The 22,144-nt window shown below is 43.4% G+C and overlaps 1 protein-coding gene across 3 annotated transcripts in view; it reads left to right on the top strand.

Moving 5' to 3' along the window:
• LOC138763032 (semaphorin-3F-like) overlaps positions 1-17,570 on the top strand; it is a 259,869-nt gene extending 242,299 nt beyond the window's left edge. For all 3 annotated transcript variants that reach the window (XM_069936552.1, XM_069936550.1, XM_069936553.1), the window contains 3 exons: positions 7,247-7,314; positions 8,874-9,007; positions 14,346-17,570. In XM_069936552.1, coding sequence (XP_069792653.1) covers positions 7,247-7,314; positions 8,874-9,007; positions 14,346-14,789 — 646 coding nt within the window. In that variant the 3' untranslated portion in view covers positions 14,790-17,570. The remainder of the gene's footprint in view (positions 1-7,246; positions 7,315-8,873; positions 9,008-14,345) is intronic.
• Positions 17,571-22,144: the final 4,574 nt, after the last annotated feature.

Here is a 22,144-nt window from a genome sequence, read left to right as displayed (position 1 = left end):
CTCATCAGAGGACCACTGTCAGTATGAATTGGAAACAATTTCTCCCCCTCACTGACGATCAACACAGGGGCCCCCCAAGGATGCGTGCTCAGCCCACTGCTCTACTCACTATACATCCATGACTGTGTGGCCAGGCATAATTCCAATGCTATGTACAAGTTCGCTGATGACACTACAGTTGTCGGCAGAATCACAAACGGCAATGAGGAAGCGTACAGGAGGGAGATAGATCAGCTTGTTGCGTCCAACAACCTTGCACTCAACATCAGCAAAACCAAGGAGAAGATTGTGGACTTCAGGAGGAAGTCAGGGGAACACGACCCAGTCCTCATCGAGGGCTCAGTAGTGGAGAGGGTCAAGAACTTCAAATTCCTTGGTGTCAGCATTTCCGAGGATCTGCCTTTGAACCTCTATGTTGATGCAATCATGAAGTAGGCTCGACAGCGGAGATACTTTGTGAGGTGTTTGAGGAGATTCGGTATGTCACCAAAGACTCGAAAACTTCCACAGGTGTACTGTGCAGAGCCTTCTGGCTGGTTGCATCACTGCCTGGTATGGAGGCACAAATGCTCAAGACAAGAAAAAAACTCCAGAGGGTTGTTAACTCGGCCTGCGGCATCATGGGCACAAGAATTCACTCCGTCAAGGACATCTGCATGATGTGGTGTCTTAGGAAAGCAGCCTCTGTCCTCAAGGACCCCCACCATCCAGGTCATGCCCTCTTCACACTGCTACCACCAGGAAAAGGTACAGGAGCCTAAAGACAAAGCACTCAATGGCACAAGGTCAGCTCCTTCCCTGCTGCCATCAGATTCCTGAATGATCAATGAACCAAAGACACTGCCTTACTTTGACTTGATGTGCACTATTTATTGTAAGGTGGTTGATACGAAAGTTTGCACTGTGACACTGCCCCAAAACAATGAATTTTGTGACTTGTTCATGACAATAAATTGTGATTTTGGTTCTGAATCTGCTCTGTCAGATCTTAATACATGTTGTGAATACATGTTTCCACCTCCTTCCTGGGCTGAGTCTTTCAGATTGTATGTCCACTCGTCTCCGAGGCCTTGACATGGAGAAATGATTCTTACTGTTTAAATCTGTGTGCCTTTCAGAATCATTTAGCAATACACCCCCCTCCCCGCCAACCCACCCCCACCCCCCAGTCAGGTCCTCCCTCTCTTTGTCGATCCTTGCATCAGATGAAATGGTGCAACCGAGGTAACACACAAGGATGTAGTTGTGGGTTGACCAATGATGCCCTGGAGTAGCCAGAACTTTTAGATTTCCTTTTCATTCTGATCCCATCCACTCAGTTGGTCTCACAATCATGCTCCTTGCTTGAACTTTACGAGCCTTTAGAAATGTAAACTTGAAGCCAGATACTCATAACCATTATAAATTTAAATTCTGCCCTAGTTCCCCAGAGGGGGTGGCAGGATTAGCACTTCCTCCCATAGAATGTGGACCCAGCTCCTCCCGGGCCTGGCAGAGTCTAATGTGTACAATGACCTTTTCCAAATGAAGTCAATGACATGGATGATATTTACCTCCCTGGCAGGTCGTTTGTGGTTTCTGTGCATACATGGGTTGTAGGGAAATTCCAACCTTGCTGACAAGCACACAAAACTCAGCTTTTCACTGTAATCTCAGTACTTGTGATAATAAACTAATCTTCCATGGAAATCGTCAAAATATACCGGGGGTTTTAGGTCAGTTGGGTGTAAATTGGGAAGCATGGACTCGTGGGGAAAAATGGCCTGGTACCGTGCTGTCTGTCTAAATTAAATGACCCACTGTGCATCCTTCATTGAGTCCATGTGTGGAACTTCCTGCGGGCAATTCCTGAACAATTAAGCTTTAGTTGCCCATTCAGAGCCAGCTCTCCTGTTTTGCGGAAACTGCCAAAATGTTTGGCCTGGAAGTCAGCCTGAAGAAAACTGAGGTCCTCCATCAGCCAGCTCCCCACCATGACACCAGCCCCCCCACATTTCCATCAGGCACACAGAACTCAAAACAGTCAACCAGTTTATCTACCTCGGTTGCACCATTTCATCTGATGCAAGGATCGACAAAGAGATAGACAACAGACTCGCCAAGGCAAATAGCGCCTTTGGAAGACTACATAAAAGAGTCTGGAAAAACAACCACCTGAAGAAACACACAAAGATCAGCGTGTACAGAGTCATTGTCATACCCACGCTCCTGTTCGGCTCCGAATCATGGGTCCCTTAATTATGTAAAGTTCACTTGAATCAGATAACTCCCGTAACTTACAAAATTTAAAATTAAATTCAAACCCAGCTATGCTAACCAAGATTAACCCACCCTCCCCCAAGTTTACAGATAAAGCCTTACTGATTTACCTTAATACTAATATAACCATAATAACCATATAACAATTACTAGGCAGGGATAGGGAGAGTATTCCTCAAGCAGCATTGGCCGGCCCTTCAAAGAGCTGCTGTGGACGGGGCACGGCTGGGGTGGGGGGAGGGGGGGGCGTTCCGCTGGCTGAATGTTTTCTCCCACCTTCACCAAGGTATTACTTCGGAGAACATTTATTTTTAAAAATTTTAAACTCTTATTTGCATTTTTATTAATTCTTATTAATTTTAATTCTATTTATTTCCCTTTTTTTTAATGTTTGCTTGGGGTTGCTCGTTGCTTAATACCATGGATAGGATGAGTATGGGTAGGACATTTTGGTCAGCATGTGGAAAATGGGCCAAAGCTGTTTCCATAATCCATGACGGCTATTTCTCTTTTTTAAAAGTAATGTTTTAATTGTGTGATTTGTTTTATCTTTCCTCCATCTCAACCCTTCATCCCTCCCACCCCCCCACCCCCCCAAACCCCCAGTTTAACAGCCTAGGCTGTCATCCAATTTAAATAAAAGCATCCCCCACATTAATTTAATTCAGAAATCCGATGGTTGTTGCGAGGTAGGCATTCTACTTCAGAACCATCCACAAACTTTGATGGGATGTTGTCACATTTCATGAATGGTTGCACTCTGGAGTCACACCTGCAGAGTTTTGCCTTGGGAAATGAGTAAGTTGGGTTGAGTACAGAGATGAGGTAAATTTTTTCTGGACTCTGCAAAAAATCGTTCTCTTTTGTCCCACAGGTTCTTATTACATGCAAACAAATCATGAATTGGGCATCAATAACCCATGTTACATCTAATAATAAAGCAACTTCTACAGTATTTATAACATTCAGCGGAAATGAACGTTAGACTTCTATTCGTTTGACACCACGCACACGATGACATTGCCAGGCAGCTTTGGCTGATTTTCCTGGATTCTATTGCAAAGCTATTTATTAAAATTCTTCCCTGTCAGCATATGTCAGGAGCCAGCAGTGAGGTACAATGCATAATTTCACTTGCCAGTCCAACTGAAATACATTGATAGAGTAGATGAGAGGGTTTTTTTTCTCCTCACTGGGGGAAGGGTGCGTAAACCAGTGGGCAGTGGTGAGAATTCTTTTCATGCTACAAGTTTGTGGGATTGTTTATTGAGATGCACTGGTAAAACTGTTTTGCGTGCTATTCAGGCAGGTTGATCCACACTTAACCACCACAGGTAGTGTTAATATAAAGCAAAAGTGCAGGATGTAGCGTTCCAGAGAGAAGTACAGTGAAAGCAGGAACGCAATACACAAAAGTGCTGGAGAAACACAGCCAGTCACACGGCATCATCGAAGCCAAGCATTTACTTCTTGTAGACACTGTGTGACTGGCTGAGTTTCTCCAGCATGTTTGTACATTGCGCTACAATTCCAGCTTTAACTCCTGTTAAAGCAGTAAAATGTTGGTGAGATCAGGAGATCATTAAATAATCACTGAGGATCCCTTCAACAGTCTGCTAACAGCAGAAAAGAAATTGACCTTAAATTTGTTGGTGCATGTTTAAAACTAATTTCTTCTGCCTGACAGGAGGGGGGAGGTAAGTCCTTTCATATGTCCCAGTATTTAAATTGTGCCACCTCAAAGATTGGTGGAGGGAGATTTAACTGGGGTTTTCAAAACAAATTTGATGAATATAAAAAGTGGCATTAGAATTTTAAAAAATGATGGGATGAATTGAGAGTCAGTACAACATGGTCGGCAACAGAGTATTTTTCTGTATAACACGATTCCATTAATACTTTGCTACAAGGAGATCTATTATCTGATTGTTAATGCCACATATTCTGTATTTGTGGCGAAAGTTTTCATCCTTTGCTTATCATACCTCTCACCGTGCTTCAGCGAGGGGGCTGTCACAGTAGGACGGTGTATTCCTCAGCTATAAATTAAGGCAGGGAAGCAATTTTTGGTCATATTAGAAATATCACTTACTCTTTCTGAAGGATTTTTAACTTTTGTTTTTGTATAAACCGTACATGAATTCAAAATTTTTAAAAAATCATTTTTATTGTTTTTATAATAAATACAATGCAATGAATGAAAGGGAACAAAACTGAAAATACAGTATCACGTGTGCGTGTGCCTGCACATGTACGTGTATGCGTGTGCATGTGTCTGTGTGTGTGCGTGCGTGTGTGTATATTAATATAAAACTTCAAACCGTATAAACTCGGATTCCTCCCTCCACTGCAATAGGTAAAAAGCACTTTTAAAAAAAACACCTAACCTACTCTTAAAAAAAACTAACAAAAATCATCTGAGCAGCTAATCCTGAGGGTTTTAATATATTTTGTAATTTTTGGTTCCTACTGTGAATCAAAATGACTAAGGTTAGACTGTATCTCATATGGAAGAGTGAGTACATCTAATCACATTAGAAACATTTACATCAAATGAAAATAAGACATAAAAGGTCACCACATATCTTCAAATTTCACATGATGTTTAATTTTTTTTTCTAAACTTAAGCAGGACATAATATGAGAAAACCATTGAAACACTTTTGGAGGTCAAGAGTCGTTCCATTTGAATGGGATGGTTCTTCTAGCCAATAATGTAGAGAAGGCCACAACCTGTTGAACAGGTACAGGAAAAAAACTCCCTATATCTGGGTCAATAACAACGAAATGTGCAGTTATTGGGTTGGGTCAGAATTTTTAATCAATTTCACACAAAACTTTGCTTGATTATTGCTGCTTCTCTCCCTCACTAAGTTGGCATCAAATCATTTTGTAAAAACACACCAAAATGCTGGAGGAACTCAGCTGGTCCTTTCACCATCCGTAAGAGAGAAAGATATGTCGCTGACGTTTTAAGCCTGAGCCCTTGTTCAAGATGTTATGTTGAAATTGTATAAGGCATTGGTGACACCAAATTTGGAATACTGTGTGGAGTTTTGGTCATCAAATTACAGGAAGAGTATAAACAGAATAGAGAACGTGCAGTGTAGGTTTACGAGAATGTTGCCGGGGTTTCAGGGTTTAAGTTACAGGGGAAGGTTGAGCACTCTGGGACTGATTGAGGGGTAATTTGATAGAGGTATTAAAAATTATAAGGGGGACAGATAGAGTCAATGTGAACAGGCTTTTTCCACTGAGAGTGGGGGAGATTCAAACAAGAGGGCATGGATTGAGAGTAAAAGGGGAAAAGATTGGGAGAAACATAAGGGGGAATTTCTTCACGAAGAATGTGGAATGAACTTCTGGCAGTGGTGGTAGAAGTGAGACCGATGTTAATATTCAAGGAAAGGTTGGATAGGTATATGAATGGGAGAGGTGCTGAGGATTATGGGCCAAATGCAGGTCAGTGGGACTAGGTGGGAGAAGGTGTTTGGCACAGACTAGTAGGGCCAAACTGGCTTGTTTCTGTGCTGTGAATGGTTATATGGTTATAAGAAATAACCCTGAGCCCTTCTTCAAGGAAAATTCCTTGAAGAAGGGCTCAGGCCCAAAACCTTGGCAATGTATCTTTGTTTCTTAGGGATGCTGAAAAATCCAGCTGAGTTCCTCCAGCATTTTGGTGTGCTTTTGCTACAATCACAGCGTCTGCAGATTTTCATGTTTCACCCAAATAGTTTTGTGTCCAAATCCCGCGACTGAACATTGCACCAACAGTTAGTGCTTGTATTCCTAGCATGGCACCAAGAGAGTGCTCCATTGTCGGAGGTATGCTTTCTCAGTTGAGATTTGCACATGGTCCTGTTTGTAAATTATCCAGTAGTCTCTTTTGAAGAATTGAGAATGCCATAGAATCTTGCAAGATGAGACCATTCAGCCCATAACATCTCAGCAAACCTTAACTTGGCCAATATTCCTCTCATTTTCTGAACTTGTACATGCAATTTCTATTATTGTTTTACCAAAATAATAAGCCAAAAGTTAAAAATAAGTCAAAATCATTGTGATAATATCAGTATTTTAGTAAAGATTTCCATTTTGTCCAAACTGCAAGACAAAAATAGTGACTGCCTGTGATTTTAAAATGAAAATATAAAGTGCAGGACATTGCCAACCTCAGGAAAAATCCTCAGAAAATGAGCCAAAGTCTGAGAGTGAAGACCTCACATCAAAATCTCATGGCAAAACAGTAAGTCTGTTTGTCACTCTGCAGACCTGCCGGACATGTTTCCAGCACTTTCGCTCTTTCTTAGTTTTACATTGTAAAAGGTTCATTTAACTTTTTGATCAGATCAGTGGGAACCCGACAATCGGAGAATAACCTGAGCACTTTTCCGCCCACAGAAATGGCATTCTTCAATCAAAAAAATATTTAAACTCTGTATTTAAACTTTAGAGTTTATGAGGGTTAAACAAGAAAGTCAGTGGATGCTGGGGTCGTGTGCAATGCACAAACAACTGGCACTGGCCTTTCTTTGCTTCTACCTGATAAAGGGCCCAGGCCCTAAACATTAGTTAACCTTCACTTCCCATGGATGCTGAGTTTCCCCAGTATGTTTGTGCAATGCACAGGAGCCTGGGAGTCTCGAGTCCCTGCTGCAGGTTAGTTGGCAGGCTGCAGCTTATCAGCATGCAAGGTAGGAGGAAAGGCCAGGGGTGGACGTCGGGGGAGTTTAACCAATCTGATGATGTTTTAAAGCTAACTCTGGCTACTTAAAGGGCAATTATTACCATTTTCACTTGAAACAACCAGGTGGCACGGTTAGCGTGGCAGATAGGGCAACGCTATTACAGCCCCAGCAACCTTCATTTGAATCCGGTGCTGTCTGTAAGAAGCTTGTACCTTCTCCCCATGACTGCATGGGTGGCTCTAGCTGAAAACTGCATTTAGATGGATTTTAACAAGAATGCATTCCCTTATTTCTGACAGGCGAAGCCGAAGGCAGGACGTGCGGCACGGCAACCCAATCCGGCAATGCCGAGGTTACAACTCCAACGGTATGTGCTGAGACGTTTCTGAATTCCCTGGGAGATATATGCTGGATTTGGAGACCATGGTGAAGTCGCTTCTTCAAAGAAGAAAACCAGGCCACAGTGCTTTGGTGGACAACTTTTCAATATAATTTTATTTTCTGCTCAGTTTTTACGATGAACCTGCAGATTTTTCTGCATTGTAGAGATTATCACAATAAATGAGCCAGCATCATTTTAAGTGCTCAAGTCAGGGTTGGTGTCATGGGGCAAGGGGGGCATTTGTGGGCCATGCCCCACCCCAAATGAGTTATTGTGCCCCCCCCACCTGAACACAAATGGCACACGAGTGGCAGTTTGTGCCCCCACTGCGGTCACCCTAATCCATTAGATTTGCTCTGACGCCTGACTCTGGCTCAAGCTGTGATGTTGCTGGGGCTAAATGAGGTTCTAGTATAACTGTCCTGCTCTGGGTGAGACAAGAACTAGAGGGCATGGGTCAAGGGTGAAAGGGGAAATGTTTAAAGTGAATGTTAGGGGGAACCTTAGACAGTAGTGGGAGTGGGGAACGAGCTGCCAGCTGAAGTGGTGATTGCAAGTTCGATTTTGACATTTAAAAAAACTTTGGATAGGTACATAGATGGAAGGGGTGTAGTCCAAGTGCAAGTCAATAGGTCTAGGCAAAATAATAGTTCAGCACAAACTAGATGGACTGAAGAGCCTGATTCTGTGCTGTAGTGTTCTATGGTGCTATCCTTTCTATTAATATCCACAAACATCCTGCATCTTTATTAATATGTCCTGTGACATTTAAGGATCTATGAACATAAGCTCCATTCCCCCATCCCCTTCATCCCCCCATATCCTTCTGCCTTACCCCTAGATTAAATTCCATCTGCCACTTTTCTCTTCAAGTAATCAGACGACCGACCTCTATCCTTCTGTAGAGTTAAACCTCTTTCTGGAATTCCATTTGGATCATCTGCAAACTTGTTTATCACCCGCTTCACACTCATCTGAGCCCACTGCCTAAAAATGAAGAGGTTCGTGGAATCTCGCCCGGAACAGCCTCCCAGTTAAAAGCATCTGACGATCATTTCCGTCCTTCCACTGACCAGATCTTCAATTCAATTTTCCATTCTCCCCCAGATTCTGCAGGCTTCTATTATTTAAACCAGCCTGCTGTGTAAATAGCCTCGGTAAAAGGAATATAATTATGGTTAAGATAACTGGATCCCTTTCAAGTGGATAGACATGGAGTCACGTGGATCTTCATTAAGTATGCATGGTGTTTGCAGGATGGAAGTGTGACCCTGTGTATGCTCATAGCACAGATGGTATCATTGCGCCCAATACTGGGGTACATTATATCCTGAATACACCTGGGATTGTCTGATCTCAGAAGCTAAGCAGGCTCAGGACTTGGAGGGGAGGCCGTCTAGGAATGCCAGGTGCTGTGAGGGGCACTGGAACAAAGTGGCGACTCTCTGTTTGTCTTACAGTGGTCAAAAGTCAAAAAATTTCATGTAACATTCGAAATGTATTGTGACATGACAATAATGGAACTTTCACCTTTACATTGACAGCTAAGAGGAAAACAGCAGAGATGGAACAGTATGGTGTGGAAGGCAGCAGCACATTCCTGGAATGCCAGCCCAAATCCCCCCAGGCCAGCCTGAAGTGGGTGCTACAGCGACATGGCAGTGACCGCAAGAGAGAGGTAAATCTGTCTGCTGGGCAGTGAAAATGTTTTATATTCCTGCAAGACCTTCTGAGCTTGTGTTTGAACAGCAGTGAAGTTAAGGCATTAAAAGTGCAAGCTGACCATAGATTGCAGAGACCTTTAAGATCAGCTTCAGCGTTCTCCTACCTTGTCCTATCAGCATGTTCTTCTTCCTTATATGTATTGAACACCTCTCCACTTCACGCCAAACTTGGTGGATTCCACATTTTCTTCTAACATCCTCTCTGGACTGAGAATATAGAATCGTACAGCCCTGCACTGAACATGATGCCAAATTAAACCAAATCTCTTCTGCCTACATGATCTATCCCTTCCCTGTCTATTCATGAGTCTATCTAAAAGCCTCCGAAACAGTACTGTCGTCTCTGCTTCCACCGATACGGCACCAACTGCTCTCTGAGTTGAAAAGCCTGCCCCACACATCTCCTTTAAATCAGAATCAGAATTTATTGACATGAACAAGTCACTAAAATTCGGTGCAAACATTCCTATTATAACCATCTTCCAACATTAATATATCATAAAAATATAAATAATAGTGCTTGAAAAGTGAGGCAGTGCCTTTGGTTCATTGATCATTCAGGAATCTGATGGCAGCGGGGAAGAAGCTGCCCTTGTGCCGCTGAGTGCTTGTCTTTAGGCTCCTGCACCTCCTTCCCGATGGTAGCAGAGTTAAGAGGGTGTGGCCTGGGTGGTGGAGGTCCTCGAGGATAGAGGCTGCTTTCTTAAGAAACTTTCCTTCTCTCACCTTAAATGCATCTCCTCCAATATTTGACATTTTTAACCTGCAGAGAAATACTCTATCTCCCTCATCTGTGTCTCTCCTCATTTTATAAATTCCCATCACGATTTATTATTGATATTTTTTTTACAACCTCCCTGATTCCCATAAGATAATAACATTTCTTCAATTTCTTCTCTTCCATAATTTTAAAGAGCTCAATCCTGTCTTCTTTCAATCTTGGCTTCACACACAAAAGAAGAGGCTCTACCTTTTCAGACCTGCCTCATGTTTGTACCCTATTGTCCCCAGATAACTCCGTAAAATGAAGAGAACTCCCAATGGGACCATCGTTCTTGTTTTGTACAGAGAATGACACAAAGCATGGAAAAAACCCCACAAATTTTACTTAAGTTGGAAGGCAGAATGCATTTCATACACAAGTTAGATGGTTGTTTGTTACAAAGAAGCAATTTCTTTTTTAATTCTTTGAGAATCTATTTCCTCTGGTGGACTACCTTTAACAACAGGGAAAAGTCCTCTCAGGTGAACTGATTCTTTAAACTAGTAGTTCTCAATCCTTTTCTTTCTATTCACATATCACTTTAAATAATCCCTGTGCCATCGGTGCTCTGTGATTATTAAGGGATTGCTTAAGGTGGGATGTGAGTGGGAAGGGAAAAGGTTGAGAATCACTGCTCTAGTCCCAATTGTCACTGAACTATTTTGCTTGAGAAAAATTGTCATTGGCCCATTTCCTTTGGAGTTCTGAAACCGTGCACAGAATGAGTCAATGAGGGACGATTAAAACAGTGGTTTTCAAGCTTTTTCTTTTCACCCACATTCCACCTTAAGGAATCCCTTACTAATCACAGAGCACCATTGGCATAGGGAATAATTATAGTGGTATGTGAGTGGAAAGAAAGTTGAGAACCACTGCTTTAAACAGAGTCATTCAGCCAATCAAACAGCGCCAATGAAAAGAGAAATAGACATTTTTTTGTCCCAGAAATGGATATGTTCAAATTTGCAGGGAGGGGCAACAGAAAGAAACAAACAGGAACAGAGGAAATTGGTTGAAATTCAATGGAAAATTCAAAGGGTTGTAGTGTATCCATTCAGAAGAGGAAGTGCTTTGGGAGTGTACTGCTGAGTAACATAGGAGGCTATATATTAGAGAGGAAATGGGATGAAGAATTAAAATTCTACATGGAGGGTTGATCTTGCAGATTGAGTGCATTGGTTTCCCTGATGGGGTGGAGACAGCAGAGAAGGGGGAAAGTAGTGCACTGAATGGGTAGAGGCCGATAAATCATTGTTTCACCTGGATTTCTGGCTGGGTTGAAGGGGAAGAGGTAAAACAACAGGTGCTGGACCTCCTGCCGTTACATGGGGAAAGTGCCACGGGGATGGGAGAGGGAATGGTTCCTGGGGAATGCTGAACAGTGTGGGAAGAAGATGAACCTGCTGGGGGAATCCTGCTGAGGGTGGCAGGAACAATGGAGGATGTTCAGCTTAACGTGGAGGCTGGTTGGGTGGAAGGTGAGAGGACGTGGGACCCTATCGGTGTTCTCGACAAAAGAGCAAAGGTGAGAGAAAGTATGGGAAATAGAGGAGATGCATTTGAGAGTCCTGTCTACTAGAGTAGAGGGGGAAGAAAAGTTCATGGACATATAGATGTGGAAAGTCTCATTATTAGAGCAGATATGATTGAGATTTTTTTTAAAGCCTGGGAGATTAGGATGGAGTCTTGACAGGAAGCTGTGGACTTATGAATATTGGTAGCTAACTGCCATGAGGAATTAACAGTCAACTTATTAACCAAATCTGGAATTTTACAGAAGCTAACCTCAGACAGAAACTACTGGATCGAGGTAAAACAATCTTGTCCACTAAAGACTCCCCAGAAGGATGCAGAGTAGCACGTTACCAGCATCAGCAAACCAGGATTGAATCCGGTGCTGTCTGTAAGAAGTTTGTACGTTCTCCCCGTGACATGCATGGGTTTCCTCCGGGTTCTCCAGTTTCTTCCCACAATCCAAAATTGTAGTGGGTTTGTAGGTTAATTGGTGTGTTTGGATTGTATGGACTCGTAGACCGGTACCCCCGGTTACCATGCTGTAACTCTCAATTTAATTAAAAATTAAATTAAATTTGTTGACTTTACCCACCATGGCCCATAATGTGACATTAGACCCACTAAAGTGGTTGACTCTCCACCACCTTCTCGATGCTGAGGAAATTAGAAATGGGCAATAAATGTCAACAGTGGCGACATCCACATCCTGTAAATGGATTTTTAAAATCTCCAGTCCCCTGCTGACCTCTCCAAAAGACCAGAAAGCAGGAACCGCCCTCTCAAACATTTGCCCATGACAGGAAAGAGGACCTCCCTAGCTGATGCAAGTCTCCTGAACGGACGTCAAACGTCACAGGCCAAGCAGACCATTTTAGCTCAACAAGCAATTGGCCCTCAGCTGGTGGAAGTGAGTCATCTCACACTGGGGCTGGGACACTTCCTTTCACACGAAAAGGGTGTTGCTTATCATTCTCTTTCAACCCAAGCCAACGTCAAGAACTAGGACATGCATAACACTGGCAGGAAGGATCTTGCATCAATGGGAAGGTTTGAGATTTTTTTGGGGGGTTTCAGTTGCAAGGAATTGGTGTGATCATTGCATGAAGCTTAACTCATTCACAGCAAACTTCCACTGCTCTCTAAAGCAGTGGTCCTCAACCTTTCTCTTTCCACTCACATACCACTTTAAGTAATCCCTATACCATAGGCGCTCTGTGATTAGTAAGGGATTGCTTAAGGTGGGATGTGAGGGATAAGAAAAAGTTTGAAAACTACTGTTTTAATCGTCCCTAATTGACTCGTTATGTGCACTGTTTCATAACTCCAAAGGAAATGGACAAATGACAATTTTTTTCAAGCAAAAAATTTGTAACAATTGAGTCTAGAGCAATAGTTCTCAACCTTCCCTTTCCACTCGCATACCATCTTAAGCAATTCCTTACTAATCACAGAGCACCGATGACATTGAGATAACTTAAAGTGGGATGTGAGTGGAAAGAAAAAGGCTGAGAATCACTGCTCTAAACCATTCCATCAACATCAGAAAGATGTTGAGCACACACAAGGGCCCTTTCACATTCTGCATCCACACTCACCTCTGAAGAACCTCCTCTGAAGCCATTTACTTACGTGAGGCTCCCATCCTTCTGTGCCATGCCTACTTAAGTGTCTGACAATTCCAACACCTCCCTTGGCAGCACGTTTTACAGACACCAGCCACTCTCCATGCACACAAAGCTACCCAGGATGGTGGTGGTGGGTTGGAAACGTACGAGGCAAAATGAGCCGTTTCCTTTGTCACCGGCAGACCCAGCGTTGTCACTCAGCAGGTGATCACAGCATAGCAGCATCCCTGAATAGTGTCTGGCCTACCATCTGAGGGGTTAACAAAAGCTGAGGGGGTACTTTAGATACAGTTCATGACACGTCCAGCCAGCACTGCCTGAAGATTCACAGTAATTGGAAGTCAGACTATCTCAAAAGGCACACAATGATAGGTTTGAAGAGGTACCAATAATGGCCATTAACTGTCTAAAGGAGCATAATCGTATTTGTGGGCTATCTGAAAATGCACTCTAATTATACTGATGCTATCTGAAGGGGAACTGGAGCCCAAAGTGGTGCTTTCTGTCTGGGAACTCTATTTAGAGTGGCTCATTTGCAGACCAACAGCTCTTGACCCCCAGGGTTCCTGATGAATCGTATTTCACATGGTGCAAGTCCATATACTATTCCTTAATATCTCAGCCACTCTGCCTATTACCCAAACCTGGACTCATAATAAAGAACGACATGCACTGCTGCCCATTTCAACGTAGGCTTGCCCCAGAGAACCAACGTTAACGCCAAGGGCTCCTAGCTGCTGTTAGGAGCATGGTCTGAAATGCAGACATCAGCATCCCTGATCCACAGAGGCAGAGGTATGCTAGTCATCCTACTGTTTAGTGGGCATTGCTGACATAGGTGCAGAATCTATGGGCATTGCCCATGTATCTAAAGTGACTGGACCCATGGAAGAGACCACTGGGTCAGTCTCTGTCCAGAAACTAACAGGACAATGGAACAGGCTACAGACCACATGCTCAATTGGACCCACTGCTGGCATTATCCTATACCTTTGGAATAAAAGCATTTGGCTCACTCTGGTTGCTGCTACTTGGACTAATCCAGAAACTTGACACAGAAAAGCAATTAGCAAATGTATTTTGAAATTCAAATAAAAAGTGGGATGATATTAATTATTAATGTCCTTGGCCAGGTGGAATCTCAATAGATTTGAATTCCATGTTTTTTAATGTGAAGGAACATTTAGATATGTAAGATGTGTTAACCCCATATAAACACTTGAGTTAAACAAGAGAGTTTACTGATGTCAAGGTCAAGTACAACACACAAATAACTGGGGAAAGTCAGCAGGTCAAGCAACATCCATAGGAAGTAAAGGGCAACTAACATTTCGGGCCTGAGCCCTTCGCCAGACACTATTGACGTTTTTTTCTTCCCTCGTTCTCCAGATTAAAACAGATGACCGGCTCCTCAGGACAGACCAGGGTCTTCTCCTTCGATCTCTGCAGATGACAGACGCTGGGACATACCAGTGCACTGCCACAGAGAACAACTTCAAGCACATCCTGGCGCGGGTGCACCTCCGGGTCCTAAACAACGACACCGTCAATGCTGTGCTCTCGCAAGGGGGCCTCTTGCCCGGGGTCGCCAACTTGCACGCTGGCAGCCTGGGCACCTCCAGGAGCCCCAACCCAGGGTACAAGGAATTGCTCCAACTATTAAGCCAACCAGAAATGGGACTCATCAACCAGTACTGCGAGGACTATTGGCAGAGGCCAGCCAACATCCAGAAGAAAAACCTGGGCAAGCAGCTCAAAGTGAAGCCCATCAGAGAACAGAAAAAACCCCGAAACCGCAGAAATCACCACACATCCCCTCTACAGCAAACATGAAGCTCCGAGAGATTAGAATTTCTTTAATATAAAGTATAACTACCCTTACAACACAGTATTTATTGTAGGCTGTATATAGTATGATAATTCAACTTCCTTGTACTTACAACAAAGTCCCCATGACATTATGTATAGGTACTTAAAATGGAACTGTATTCCTCTGAATTGTCCCATAACTTTAAGGCATTGTAATGTATTTTGGTTGTACACTGGGCACGGGATCTACCAGTTATCACACCATCTGGTGTTTCGGGAATATTGGCTGGAGGTGAGCAGGGGCCCAAAGCGCCAAGGCTCATGTTGGTTCGAGGGAAATTACATGATGTGGACAGGATAGATGGGCGTTCATTCAGTACGGCCACAAATTGTCTCATGGCTATTCCACTCTCTTTCCATTCCATCTTTGGGTAGTCTACCGGATTGAATTCCTGAAGGAGAATCTAAAAAATAAATTCATATTGTCCAGGAAAAGAAAACATCAGTCATTGCAGTGGCTTGAACCCTTTACAGCAGCTGTCTTGAAAATAGTAGTTGAGGCTTTTCCTTCAGGCATTGGGGAATGAAGACCTCAGCCTCGCATCACCAAACAGAACAGAATCCTGGAACTTCCAGGAGTTCACGTTTATTATCACATGTACCAAGACGCAGTGATAGAGGTTGCTTTCTGAGCAGACCGGTTAAACATCTCCTGCATGTTACAATAAGAAAGGTGCAGCACAGAGTGCTGAGTTACAGAGAGGGATCAGTTGGTACAGAGCAAAGGCAGCACTATTTCACTATTTTGAGGTGGCACAGTTAGTGTAGCGGTCAGCGCCACGCTCTTACTGCACTAGCAGCGAGGGTTCAAATCCAGCGCTGTCTGTAAGGAGTTTGTATGTTCTCCCATGACGGCGTGGGTTTTCCCCAAGGGCTCCAGTTTCCTCCCATCCTTCGAAACATACTAGGGTTATAGGTCAATTAGGTGTAATTGGGCAGCATGGGCTTGTGGGCCAAAAGGACCTGTAAACCGTGATATATGCCTAAATTTAAGAACTAAGAGTCTGTAAATGGTGGGAAATAAACTGTCCTTGAATCTTGCAGTGCCTGGTCTTACAATCATGAATCTTCTTCTTGACGGGAGTGGGCCGAAGAGAGTGTGGCCGCGGTGAAGAGAGCCTTTTTCATAACTTGGCTGCTTTTCCGAGGGGAGTGGGAAGTTATAGATGGAGTTGATGGAGAGGACGAGAGTGTGTGCGATGGACTGAGCTACGTTTACAACTCTCTGCAGTTTCCTGCAAACTTGGGAGGAGCTGTTCCCAACCCACACATTGATGCACCCTGAAAGGATGCATTCAGTGGTGCACCTGCCCAAGTTGTTAAGGGATCCAGGAGGCATGCCAAATTTTCTCAGCCTTCTGAGGAAGAAGAGGCACTGATCTGCTTTCTTTGCCACTGCCTGGACGTGGGTGGACCAGGACAAGTCACTCAAGAAGTTTGCCCCAAAGAACTTCAATCTGCCTACTATCTCCACCTCAGCGTCATTGACATGAGCCATAAAGCTCTCCTCCAGCATTCTATAACTCTCTTGGTCTTGCTGATTCTGACAGGAAGGTTGTTTTCCTGGCATCAAGCCACTAGTTCTCCTTCCCTCCTGCACTCTGCTGTAATCCCAGAGCGCAGAGGAAGGTGGGGTGACGTGGAATGCCGGAGGAGAGCGGAGGTTAGAGGTGAGATTGTTTGGAAGCTGAAGCCAAAAGTCTCTACGACAACGTAAAGTTCCCATCTAGAGGCTTGACAATGGGCGATGGGGAGCCACAAGCAGAAATCCCCTAAAAGAGAACCAGTAAAGTATCACCAAGAGGTTTCCTCTATCTACTGGGCAGTTAATTAAAAAGCACAATTTTTAATTTAACACATACAGAGCGAGTGCTGTTCATTCACCATTGTTCTTCAACTGAATTACACGGAATCAGAGGTCAACCCTCAGCTCAGGAACAAGGGTTTTGCATCGAACAGTCCAGGCAGCTGTTTTCATTCTAGTTAAATTTCCTCCTACATCATGCACATCATTCTGGAAGGCAACACGCAAACAATAAACAGCTGGGGGCTTCCAGGCAGAAGTGTAGTTACAAGGAGACGATAGACATCACAGCAAGTGTACAAGCTCTCCAGCATTAAGTCATCATGCCTCAATTCAGGCGAACAGGGAGCTTCTTTTACAATTATTCGGTCTCATCCGTAGATTTTTTTTAAAAACTTGCATTGTATTTTATATTAGAATGCATTAATCGTTAAATGATGGTCTACACCCAGACTGCTCTTTGATTTTACTTTAATCGTCATAAGTTAAATAGCTTTGGAAGAAAAGGTTGTATAATTTGTTAAAGCTGGTTGTGTTTTTTTTTAAAAAATGAAACTTTTTTTGTTGTTGATGCTGTTACTTTTATTAAAAAAAATTTAAAAACCTAGTGTGTGCTGGCAAACTGCATCAGCAATTCCTTCCCGTGGTGCATCTCTCCAGTAATGGTATATAATATATTCTGTGATGTCACTTAACCTGGCTTCTAATATTTGGGGTTTTTTTTAAAAAAGGAAGCAAGTTTATTTTTAATAACTTTATTAAACTTGGCTCAGATGTCAGTGAACATATATTCTATGTAAATAATTGTAAATCTAAGAAAAGAAAGGTTCTTGAGTGTATTTGTCATTCATGTTTGGTGCATCTGATCGTGGAGTGGAAAATCACAGAGTTCCTGTGGATGAAAGCAAACCAAATAAACACTGGCTCATCTCTTTAATGTACATTGTGCTTACTGATTCCCATCATTGCTGTGCTGAGGGGGACAGATATCAAACCGTGCAAATTTTGAGGGACATGAAACACGAAAGTATGCAGGCGCTGTGATTGTAGTTAAATGCCGGAGGAACTCAGCCGGTCTCGCAGTGTCCCAAGGAGGTAAAGATATATTAATGACGCTTTGGGCCTGAGCCCTTCTCCGAGGAATAAGGAAAACACAGGAAGGCATCTGAAAACCAGCAAGGGGGAAGAGTCCAGGCCAACAAAAGGTGTTGATTGGATATGATAAGAGGAAAGGTGAGAATTGATTTTAGCTCTGTTAAGGGAGAGAGAGAGAGAGAGCTGAAAGAAAGGCAACAGGTGGCAGAAGAACGGAAACTGGAGGTCGATATTAATGCCATCCAGTGGGAGGGTACCCAGATGGAAGACAAGGTGTTGTTCCTCCAATTTGCAGGCAGTCTCGGTGTGGCAGTGCCTGAGACCTGAGAGGGCAGGGAGAATTATTATAATGCGAGGGAAAGTCACCAGGTCACACAACATCATAAGAAGTAAAGGGTAACCAACGGTTCGAGCTTGGGCTTTTCTGCTGTTAAAGAAAAAAGCAGGTAGGTCCAGCAGAAAAAAAAATGAGGAGGTGGGGAGGAAGGGGACGAGGAGGAGCACAGGCTAACCGGTAAGAGGTTATAAGGAGGACACAGCTATGGAAGCAAGTCAGAGTGATCACATGGTCACAGAGCTCGAGGGTAGCAGCAATAACAAGCAGGGTGCAGAGAGACTCCTACAGAACTCCCTCAAAGACAGGGGAGAACTTCTGGGTAGGCATCTTTTGAAGAGTCGCTGAATAGAGTTAAAGAAGAAAATCTGCAGATGCTTAGAACACTATAGCCTAGAAACAGGCCCTTCGGCCCATCTAGTCTGTGCCACTCTTATTCTGCCTTGCCCCAATGACCGTAGCCCTCCATACCTCTCCCATCCAAAGGTTTCTTAAGTGTCAAAATCAAGCCCACATTCACCACTTCAGTTTGTTCCGCACTCCCACCGCTGTGTGTATGAAGAGCTTTCCCCCAATGTACCCCTTAAATATTTCACCTTTCACCCTTAACCCAGGACTCCAAGGCAAAAATACCAGAGGCACACTTTTCAAGAGGGAATTCAGAGGATGGTAGAAATTTGGAGCTCTCTGATGTTGGGCTCTCCATTAACAAAAGGATAAAGGAGTGCAGTTTGAGACTGGGGATCCATGTATTGATTGGGCGTATAGTGAGAAACACTAAAATCTGCAGACACTGTCATTGTGGTGAAGACACAAAAAGTGCTGGAGGAGCTCAACAGGTCTTGCAGTGTCCACAGGAGGTGAAGATATATAATCAATGTTCAGGGGCGGTACGATTGGTGTGGCAGTTGGCGCAACACCTTTACAGCGAGAGCGATCAGGACCGGGGGTCGAATCCTGAGCTGTCAGTAAGGAGTGTGTATGTTCACCACGTGTTTGTATAGGGGGGGGGGGTCCAGTTTCCTCCCACTGTATGGGGAGGAGGAGGTGCAAGTAAACTGGGTGTAATTGGGCAGCATGGGCTTGTGGGCCAAAATGGCCTGTTGCCGTGGTGTATGTCTAAATTTTTTTAATGCAACGTATAAGTAAAAAGCATGCAAGCACCTGAATTAAAAGGCTGGGGAGAAGGAAAAACGTAGGGCAGGACTGAAGACCTCCTGCTCCCACATTGCTTGAGAAAATAGACAAAGGACATGGTTTCCACTGAAGACTATACCCACCTCTAGTAATTAACCCAGCAAAAATAGCTGCGCGGCTATCCAATTGTAAACCATCATTCAGCGAATTGCATGTCATGAGAGAGGGTTTAGGATGCGTGTGGCAGAAATGGCCAATGGTCAGACCCACCCACTTTGCAAATTTTTTTTCTTATGATAGAGTAGGCGGCTACCTGGTCCTCCGTGTCCATGCTGACTCCGCCATTCTCAGACTAAACCCTCCCCACCATCAAGAACATCCACAGGGAATGATGTCGTCGGAGAGCAGCAGGAGTCATGGAGAACCCACACCACCCAGCACACGCTCTGTTCTCGCTGCTGCCATAAGGAAAGAGGTATCGGTGCCACAAGGCTCACACCACTGCTACCCCTCCACCAACAGATTCCTCGACGACAAACTCAATCAGGGACTCATTTAAGGACTCTTATTTCGCTCATTATTCATTACTGAATATTTATTTTCTTGTATTTGAACATTTTGTTTACATTTCGTTATTTGTATACATTCTTTTCCTTTGTGCAGACATCTTTCTTCTTGAGTATAGTAACCAGTAATTAGAAATACTGTCTGACCAACATTTCCCCTCTCACATGCCCATTAACTCCTCACACTTCTGCTGCCATCTACCCACTCCAGTGGAATTCAAACTTTTGCTTCCCACCTTAAGCGATCCCTTACTAATCACAGAGCACCGATGGCATAGGGATTACTTAACATGGGATGTGAGTGGAAATAAAAATACCTAACTGATAGCGACCTGTTAACTGCTCTGCACTTCTTTGAGGTATGGGAGGAAACTGATGCACTCTGGCGGGAACCCTCAGAGAGAATCTGCAAGCTCCATCCATTCAGCACCTGGCTCAGGACTGAACCTTGGTTGGTGGAGATGTAATAAGGCAGCATTTAAATACTGGTCCACCCCTGGCAGATTGGCATGTATAGTCAGAGATTTATACAGCACACTAGCAGACCACTCAGCCCAATCTGTCCAAGTCACATTCCTGAGCTAGTCTCAGTTGCCCACATTTGGACCATGTCCCTCTCGTCCCACTCACATTCCACCTGAAGTAATCCCTATGCCAGAGGTGCTTGTAATGATAGTGATCATGGTTGCAAGGCAACTCGCAATGCCTTACCATTTGATTAGACTTGGCTGCCACCAGGGGCTGACACACAGTATACAGATCTGTAATGGAGACTTGCAGCTTCATGGCCTCATGGTACTGTTTACATTAACTTTAAAGTAAAAGAAACTTTTCCTTCATCCATGTGTTGTCTAAGAACTCCCACACATGAATACAAGATGAAACATGGTGTCAGAAGTGGGATGAATGAAATTAGAAGGAAATACTTTAAAAGGTAAAATCTAAAGTCAGCAACTGAAGTGAAGAGAAACTAACACAGTGAAAAATGGAAGGATTGCATCCACCAGCGAAACTTCAACTGACAGGTGATGTGGCTGAGAATTGGAACAGATTTAAACAACATTTTGGATTGTATTTCGTGGCAGTCGGAGCTGATGAGAAAAGTGATAAAGTGAAAGTGTCAGTTTTTTTACATGTCGTGGGTGATTAAGCCCTGGACGTCTATAATAATTTCACATTTGCTGCCGAAGGAGACAAAATGAAACTGTAAAAATAATGGAATAGTTTGAGGCATGCTGCATACCTAAACGTAATGTGACATTTGAGAGCACCGATTTTTCATGTGTACATAAAATGGAAGAAAGTATTGATCAGTATTTGACTGAATTGAGAAAGAGAAGCAAAACATGTGAATTTGGTGGACTGACTGACTTGCTGATAAAAGCCAGACTTGTGTGTGGTATTCCAGATAATAGTCTAAAGGTAAGACTGCTAAGAGAGCAAAATTTAGACTTGGAAAAAGCCATGGCACTCTGTAGGGCTACAGAAACTGTACAATTGCAGGCAAAAGAGCTGTTCAATGTAATTAGCTGCAATGTGGATGCAGGGACAAAGAACAGACATAAACCATTTAACAAAAAGTGCTCCAAAGTGGAAAAAGACATGGCCAATGAACAAAAATTAAAGGGACAATCGAAACCCATACACACCTACCAAAAAAGTGTCCAGCATATGGTAAAACATGCTATATGTGCAACAAAAGCAACCATTATGCCCATTGCTGTAGGAACCAAGTGCAACAAAACAAGGTTCATGCAGTAGATGAAAGGGAGATAGAGGAATTCTATGTAGATATTGTGATGAAAACAAGAAAGAAAGCAGAGCCTGGATGTTGAGATTAAAAGTGAATGACATACACATTTCAGTTAAATTGGATACTGAAGCACAAATTAATGTAATATCAAAGACTTGATTTTAAGAAGATTAGACCGAGACCAAAGGTGTATGGAACAAAAGTGAATGTGACAGGATATTCAGGCACCGATATACCAGTGCAAGGAGAATGCATGGTCAAAGTGAAAAAAAAGGACTAAGAGCACATGTGGTACCAAAGGTTGTACAGGCCAGACTAGGTTTAACAGCCTGTGAGAAACTGAACCTGTTAAAAAGAGTCCTCGTGGTGGAAAGCAAAGGAGAGACAGTCTATGATGAACTCATGAAAGAGTACAATGACCTGTTTCAGGGTCTTGGCTGCCTTTCAGGAGAACACACACTCAGAGTGGATACACATGAGTGGAACCAATAATACATCCATGCAGAAAAATTTCATTTGCACTTCAAAAGCAACTAAAGGCAGAGTTGGACAGGATGGAAAGCCTGAACATGATTCAGAAGATAGATGAGCTAATGGAGTGGGTGAGTTCACTCATTGTTGTGGACAAAA

Source organism: Narcine bancroftii, chromosome 5 (assembly GCF_036971445.1).
Source record: "Narcine bancroftii isolate sNarBan1 chromosome 5, sNarBan1.hap1, whole genome shotgun sequence".
NCBI lineage: Eukaryota > Metazoa > Chordata > Chondrichthyes > Torpediniformes > Narcinidae > Narcine > Narcine bancroftii.
Note: the sequence above shows the minus strand (reverse complement) of the source record. Positions and strands in the feature narration are given on the sequence as shown.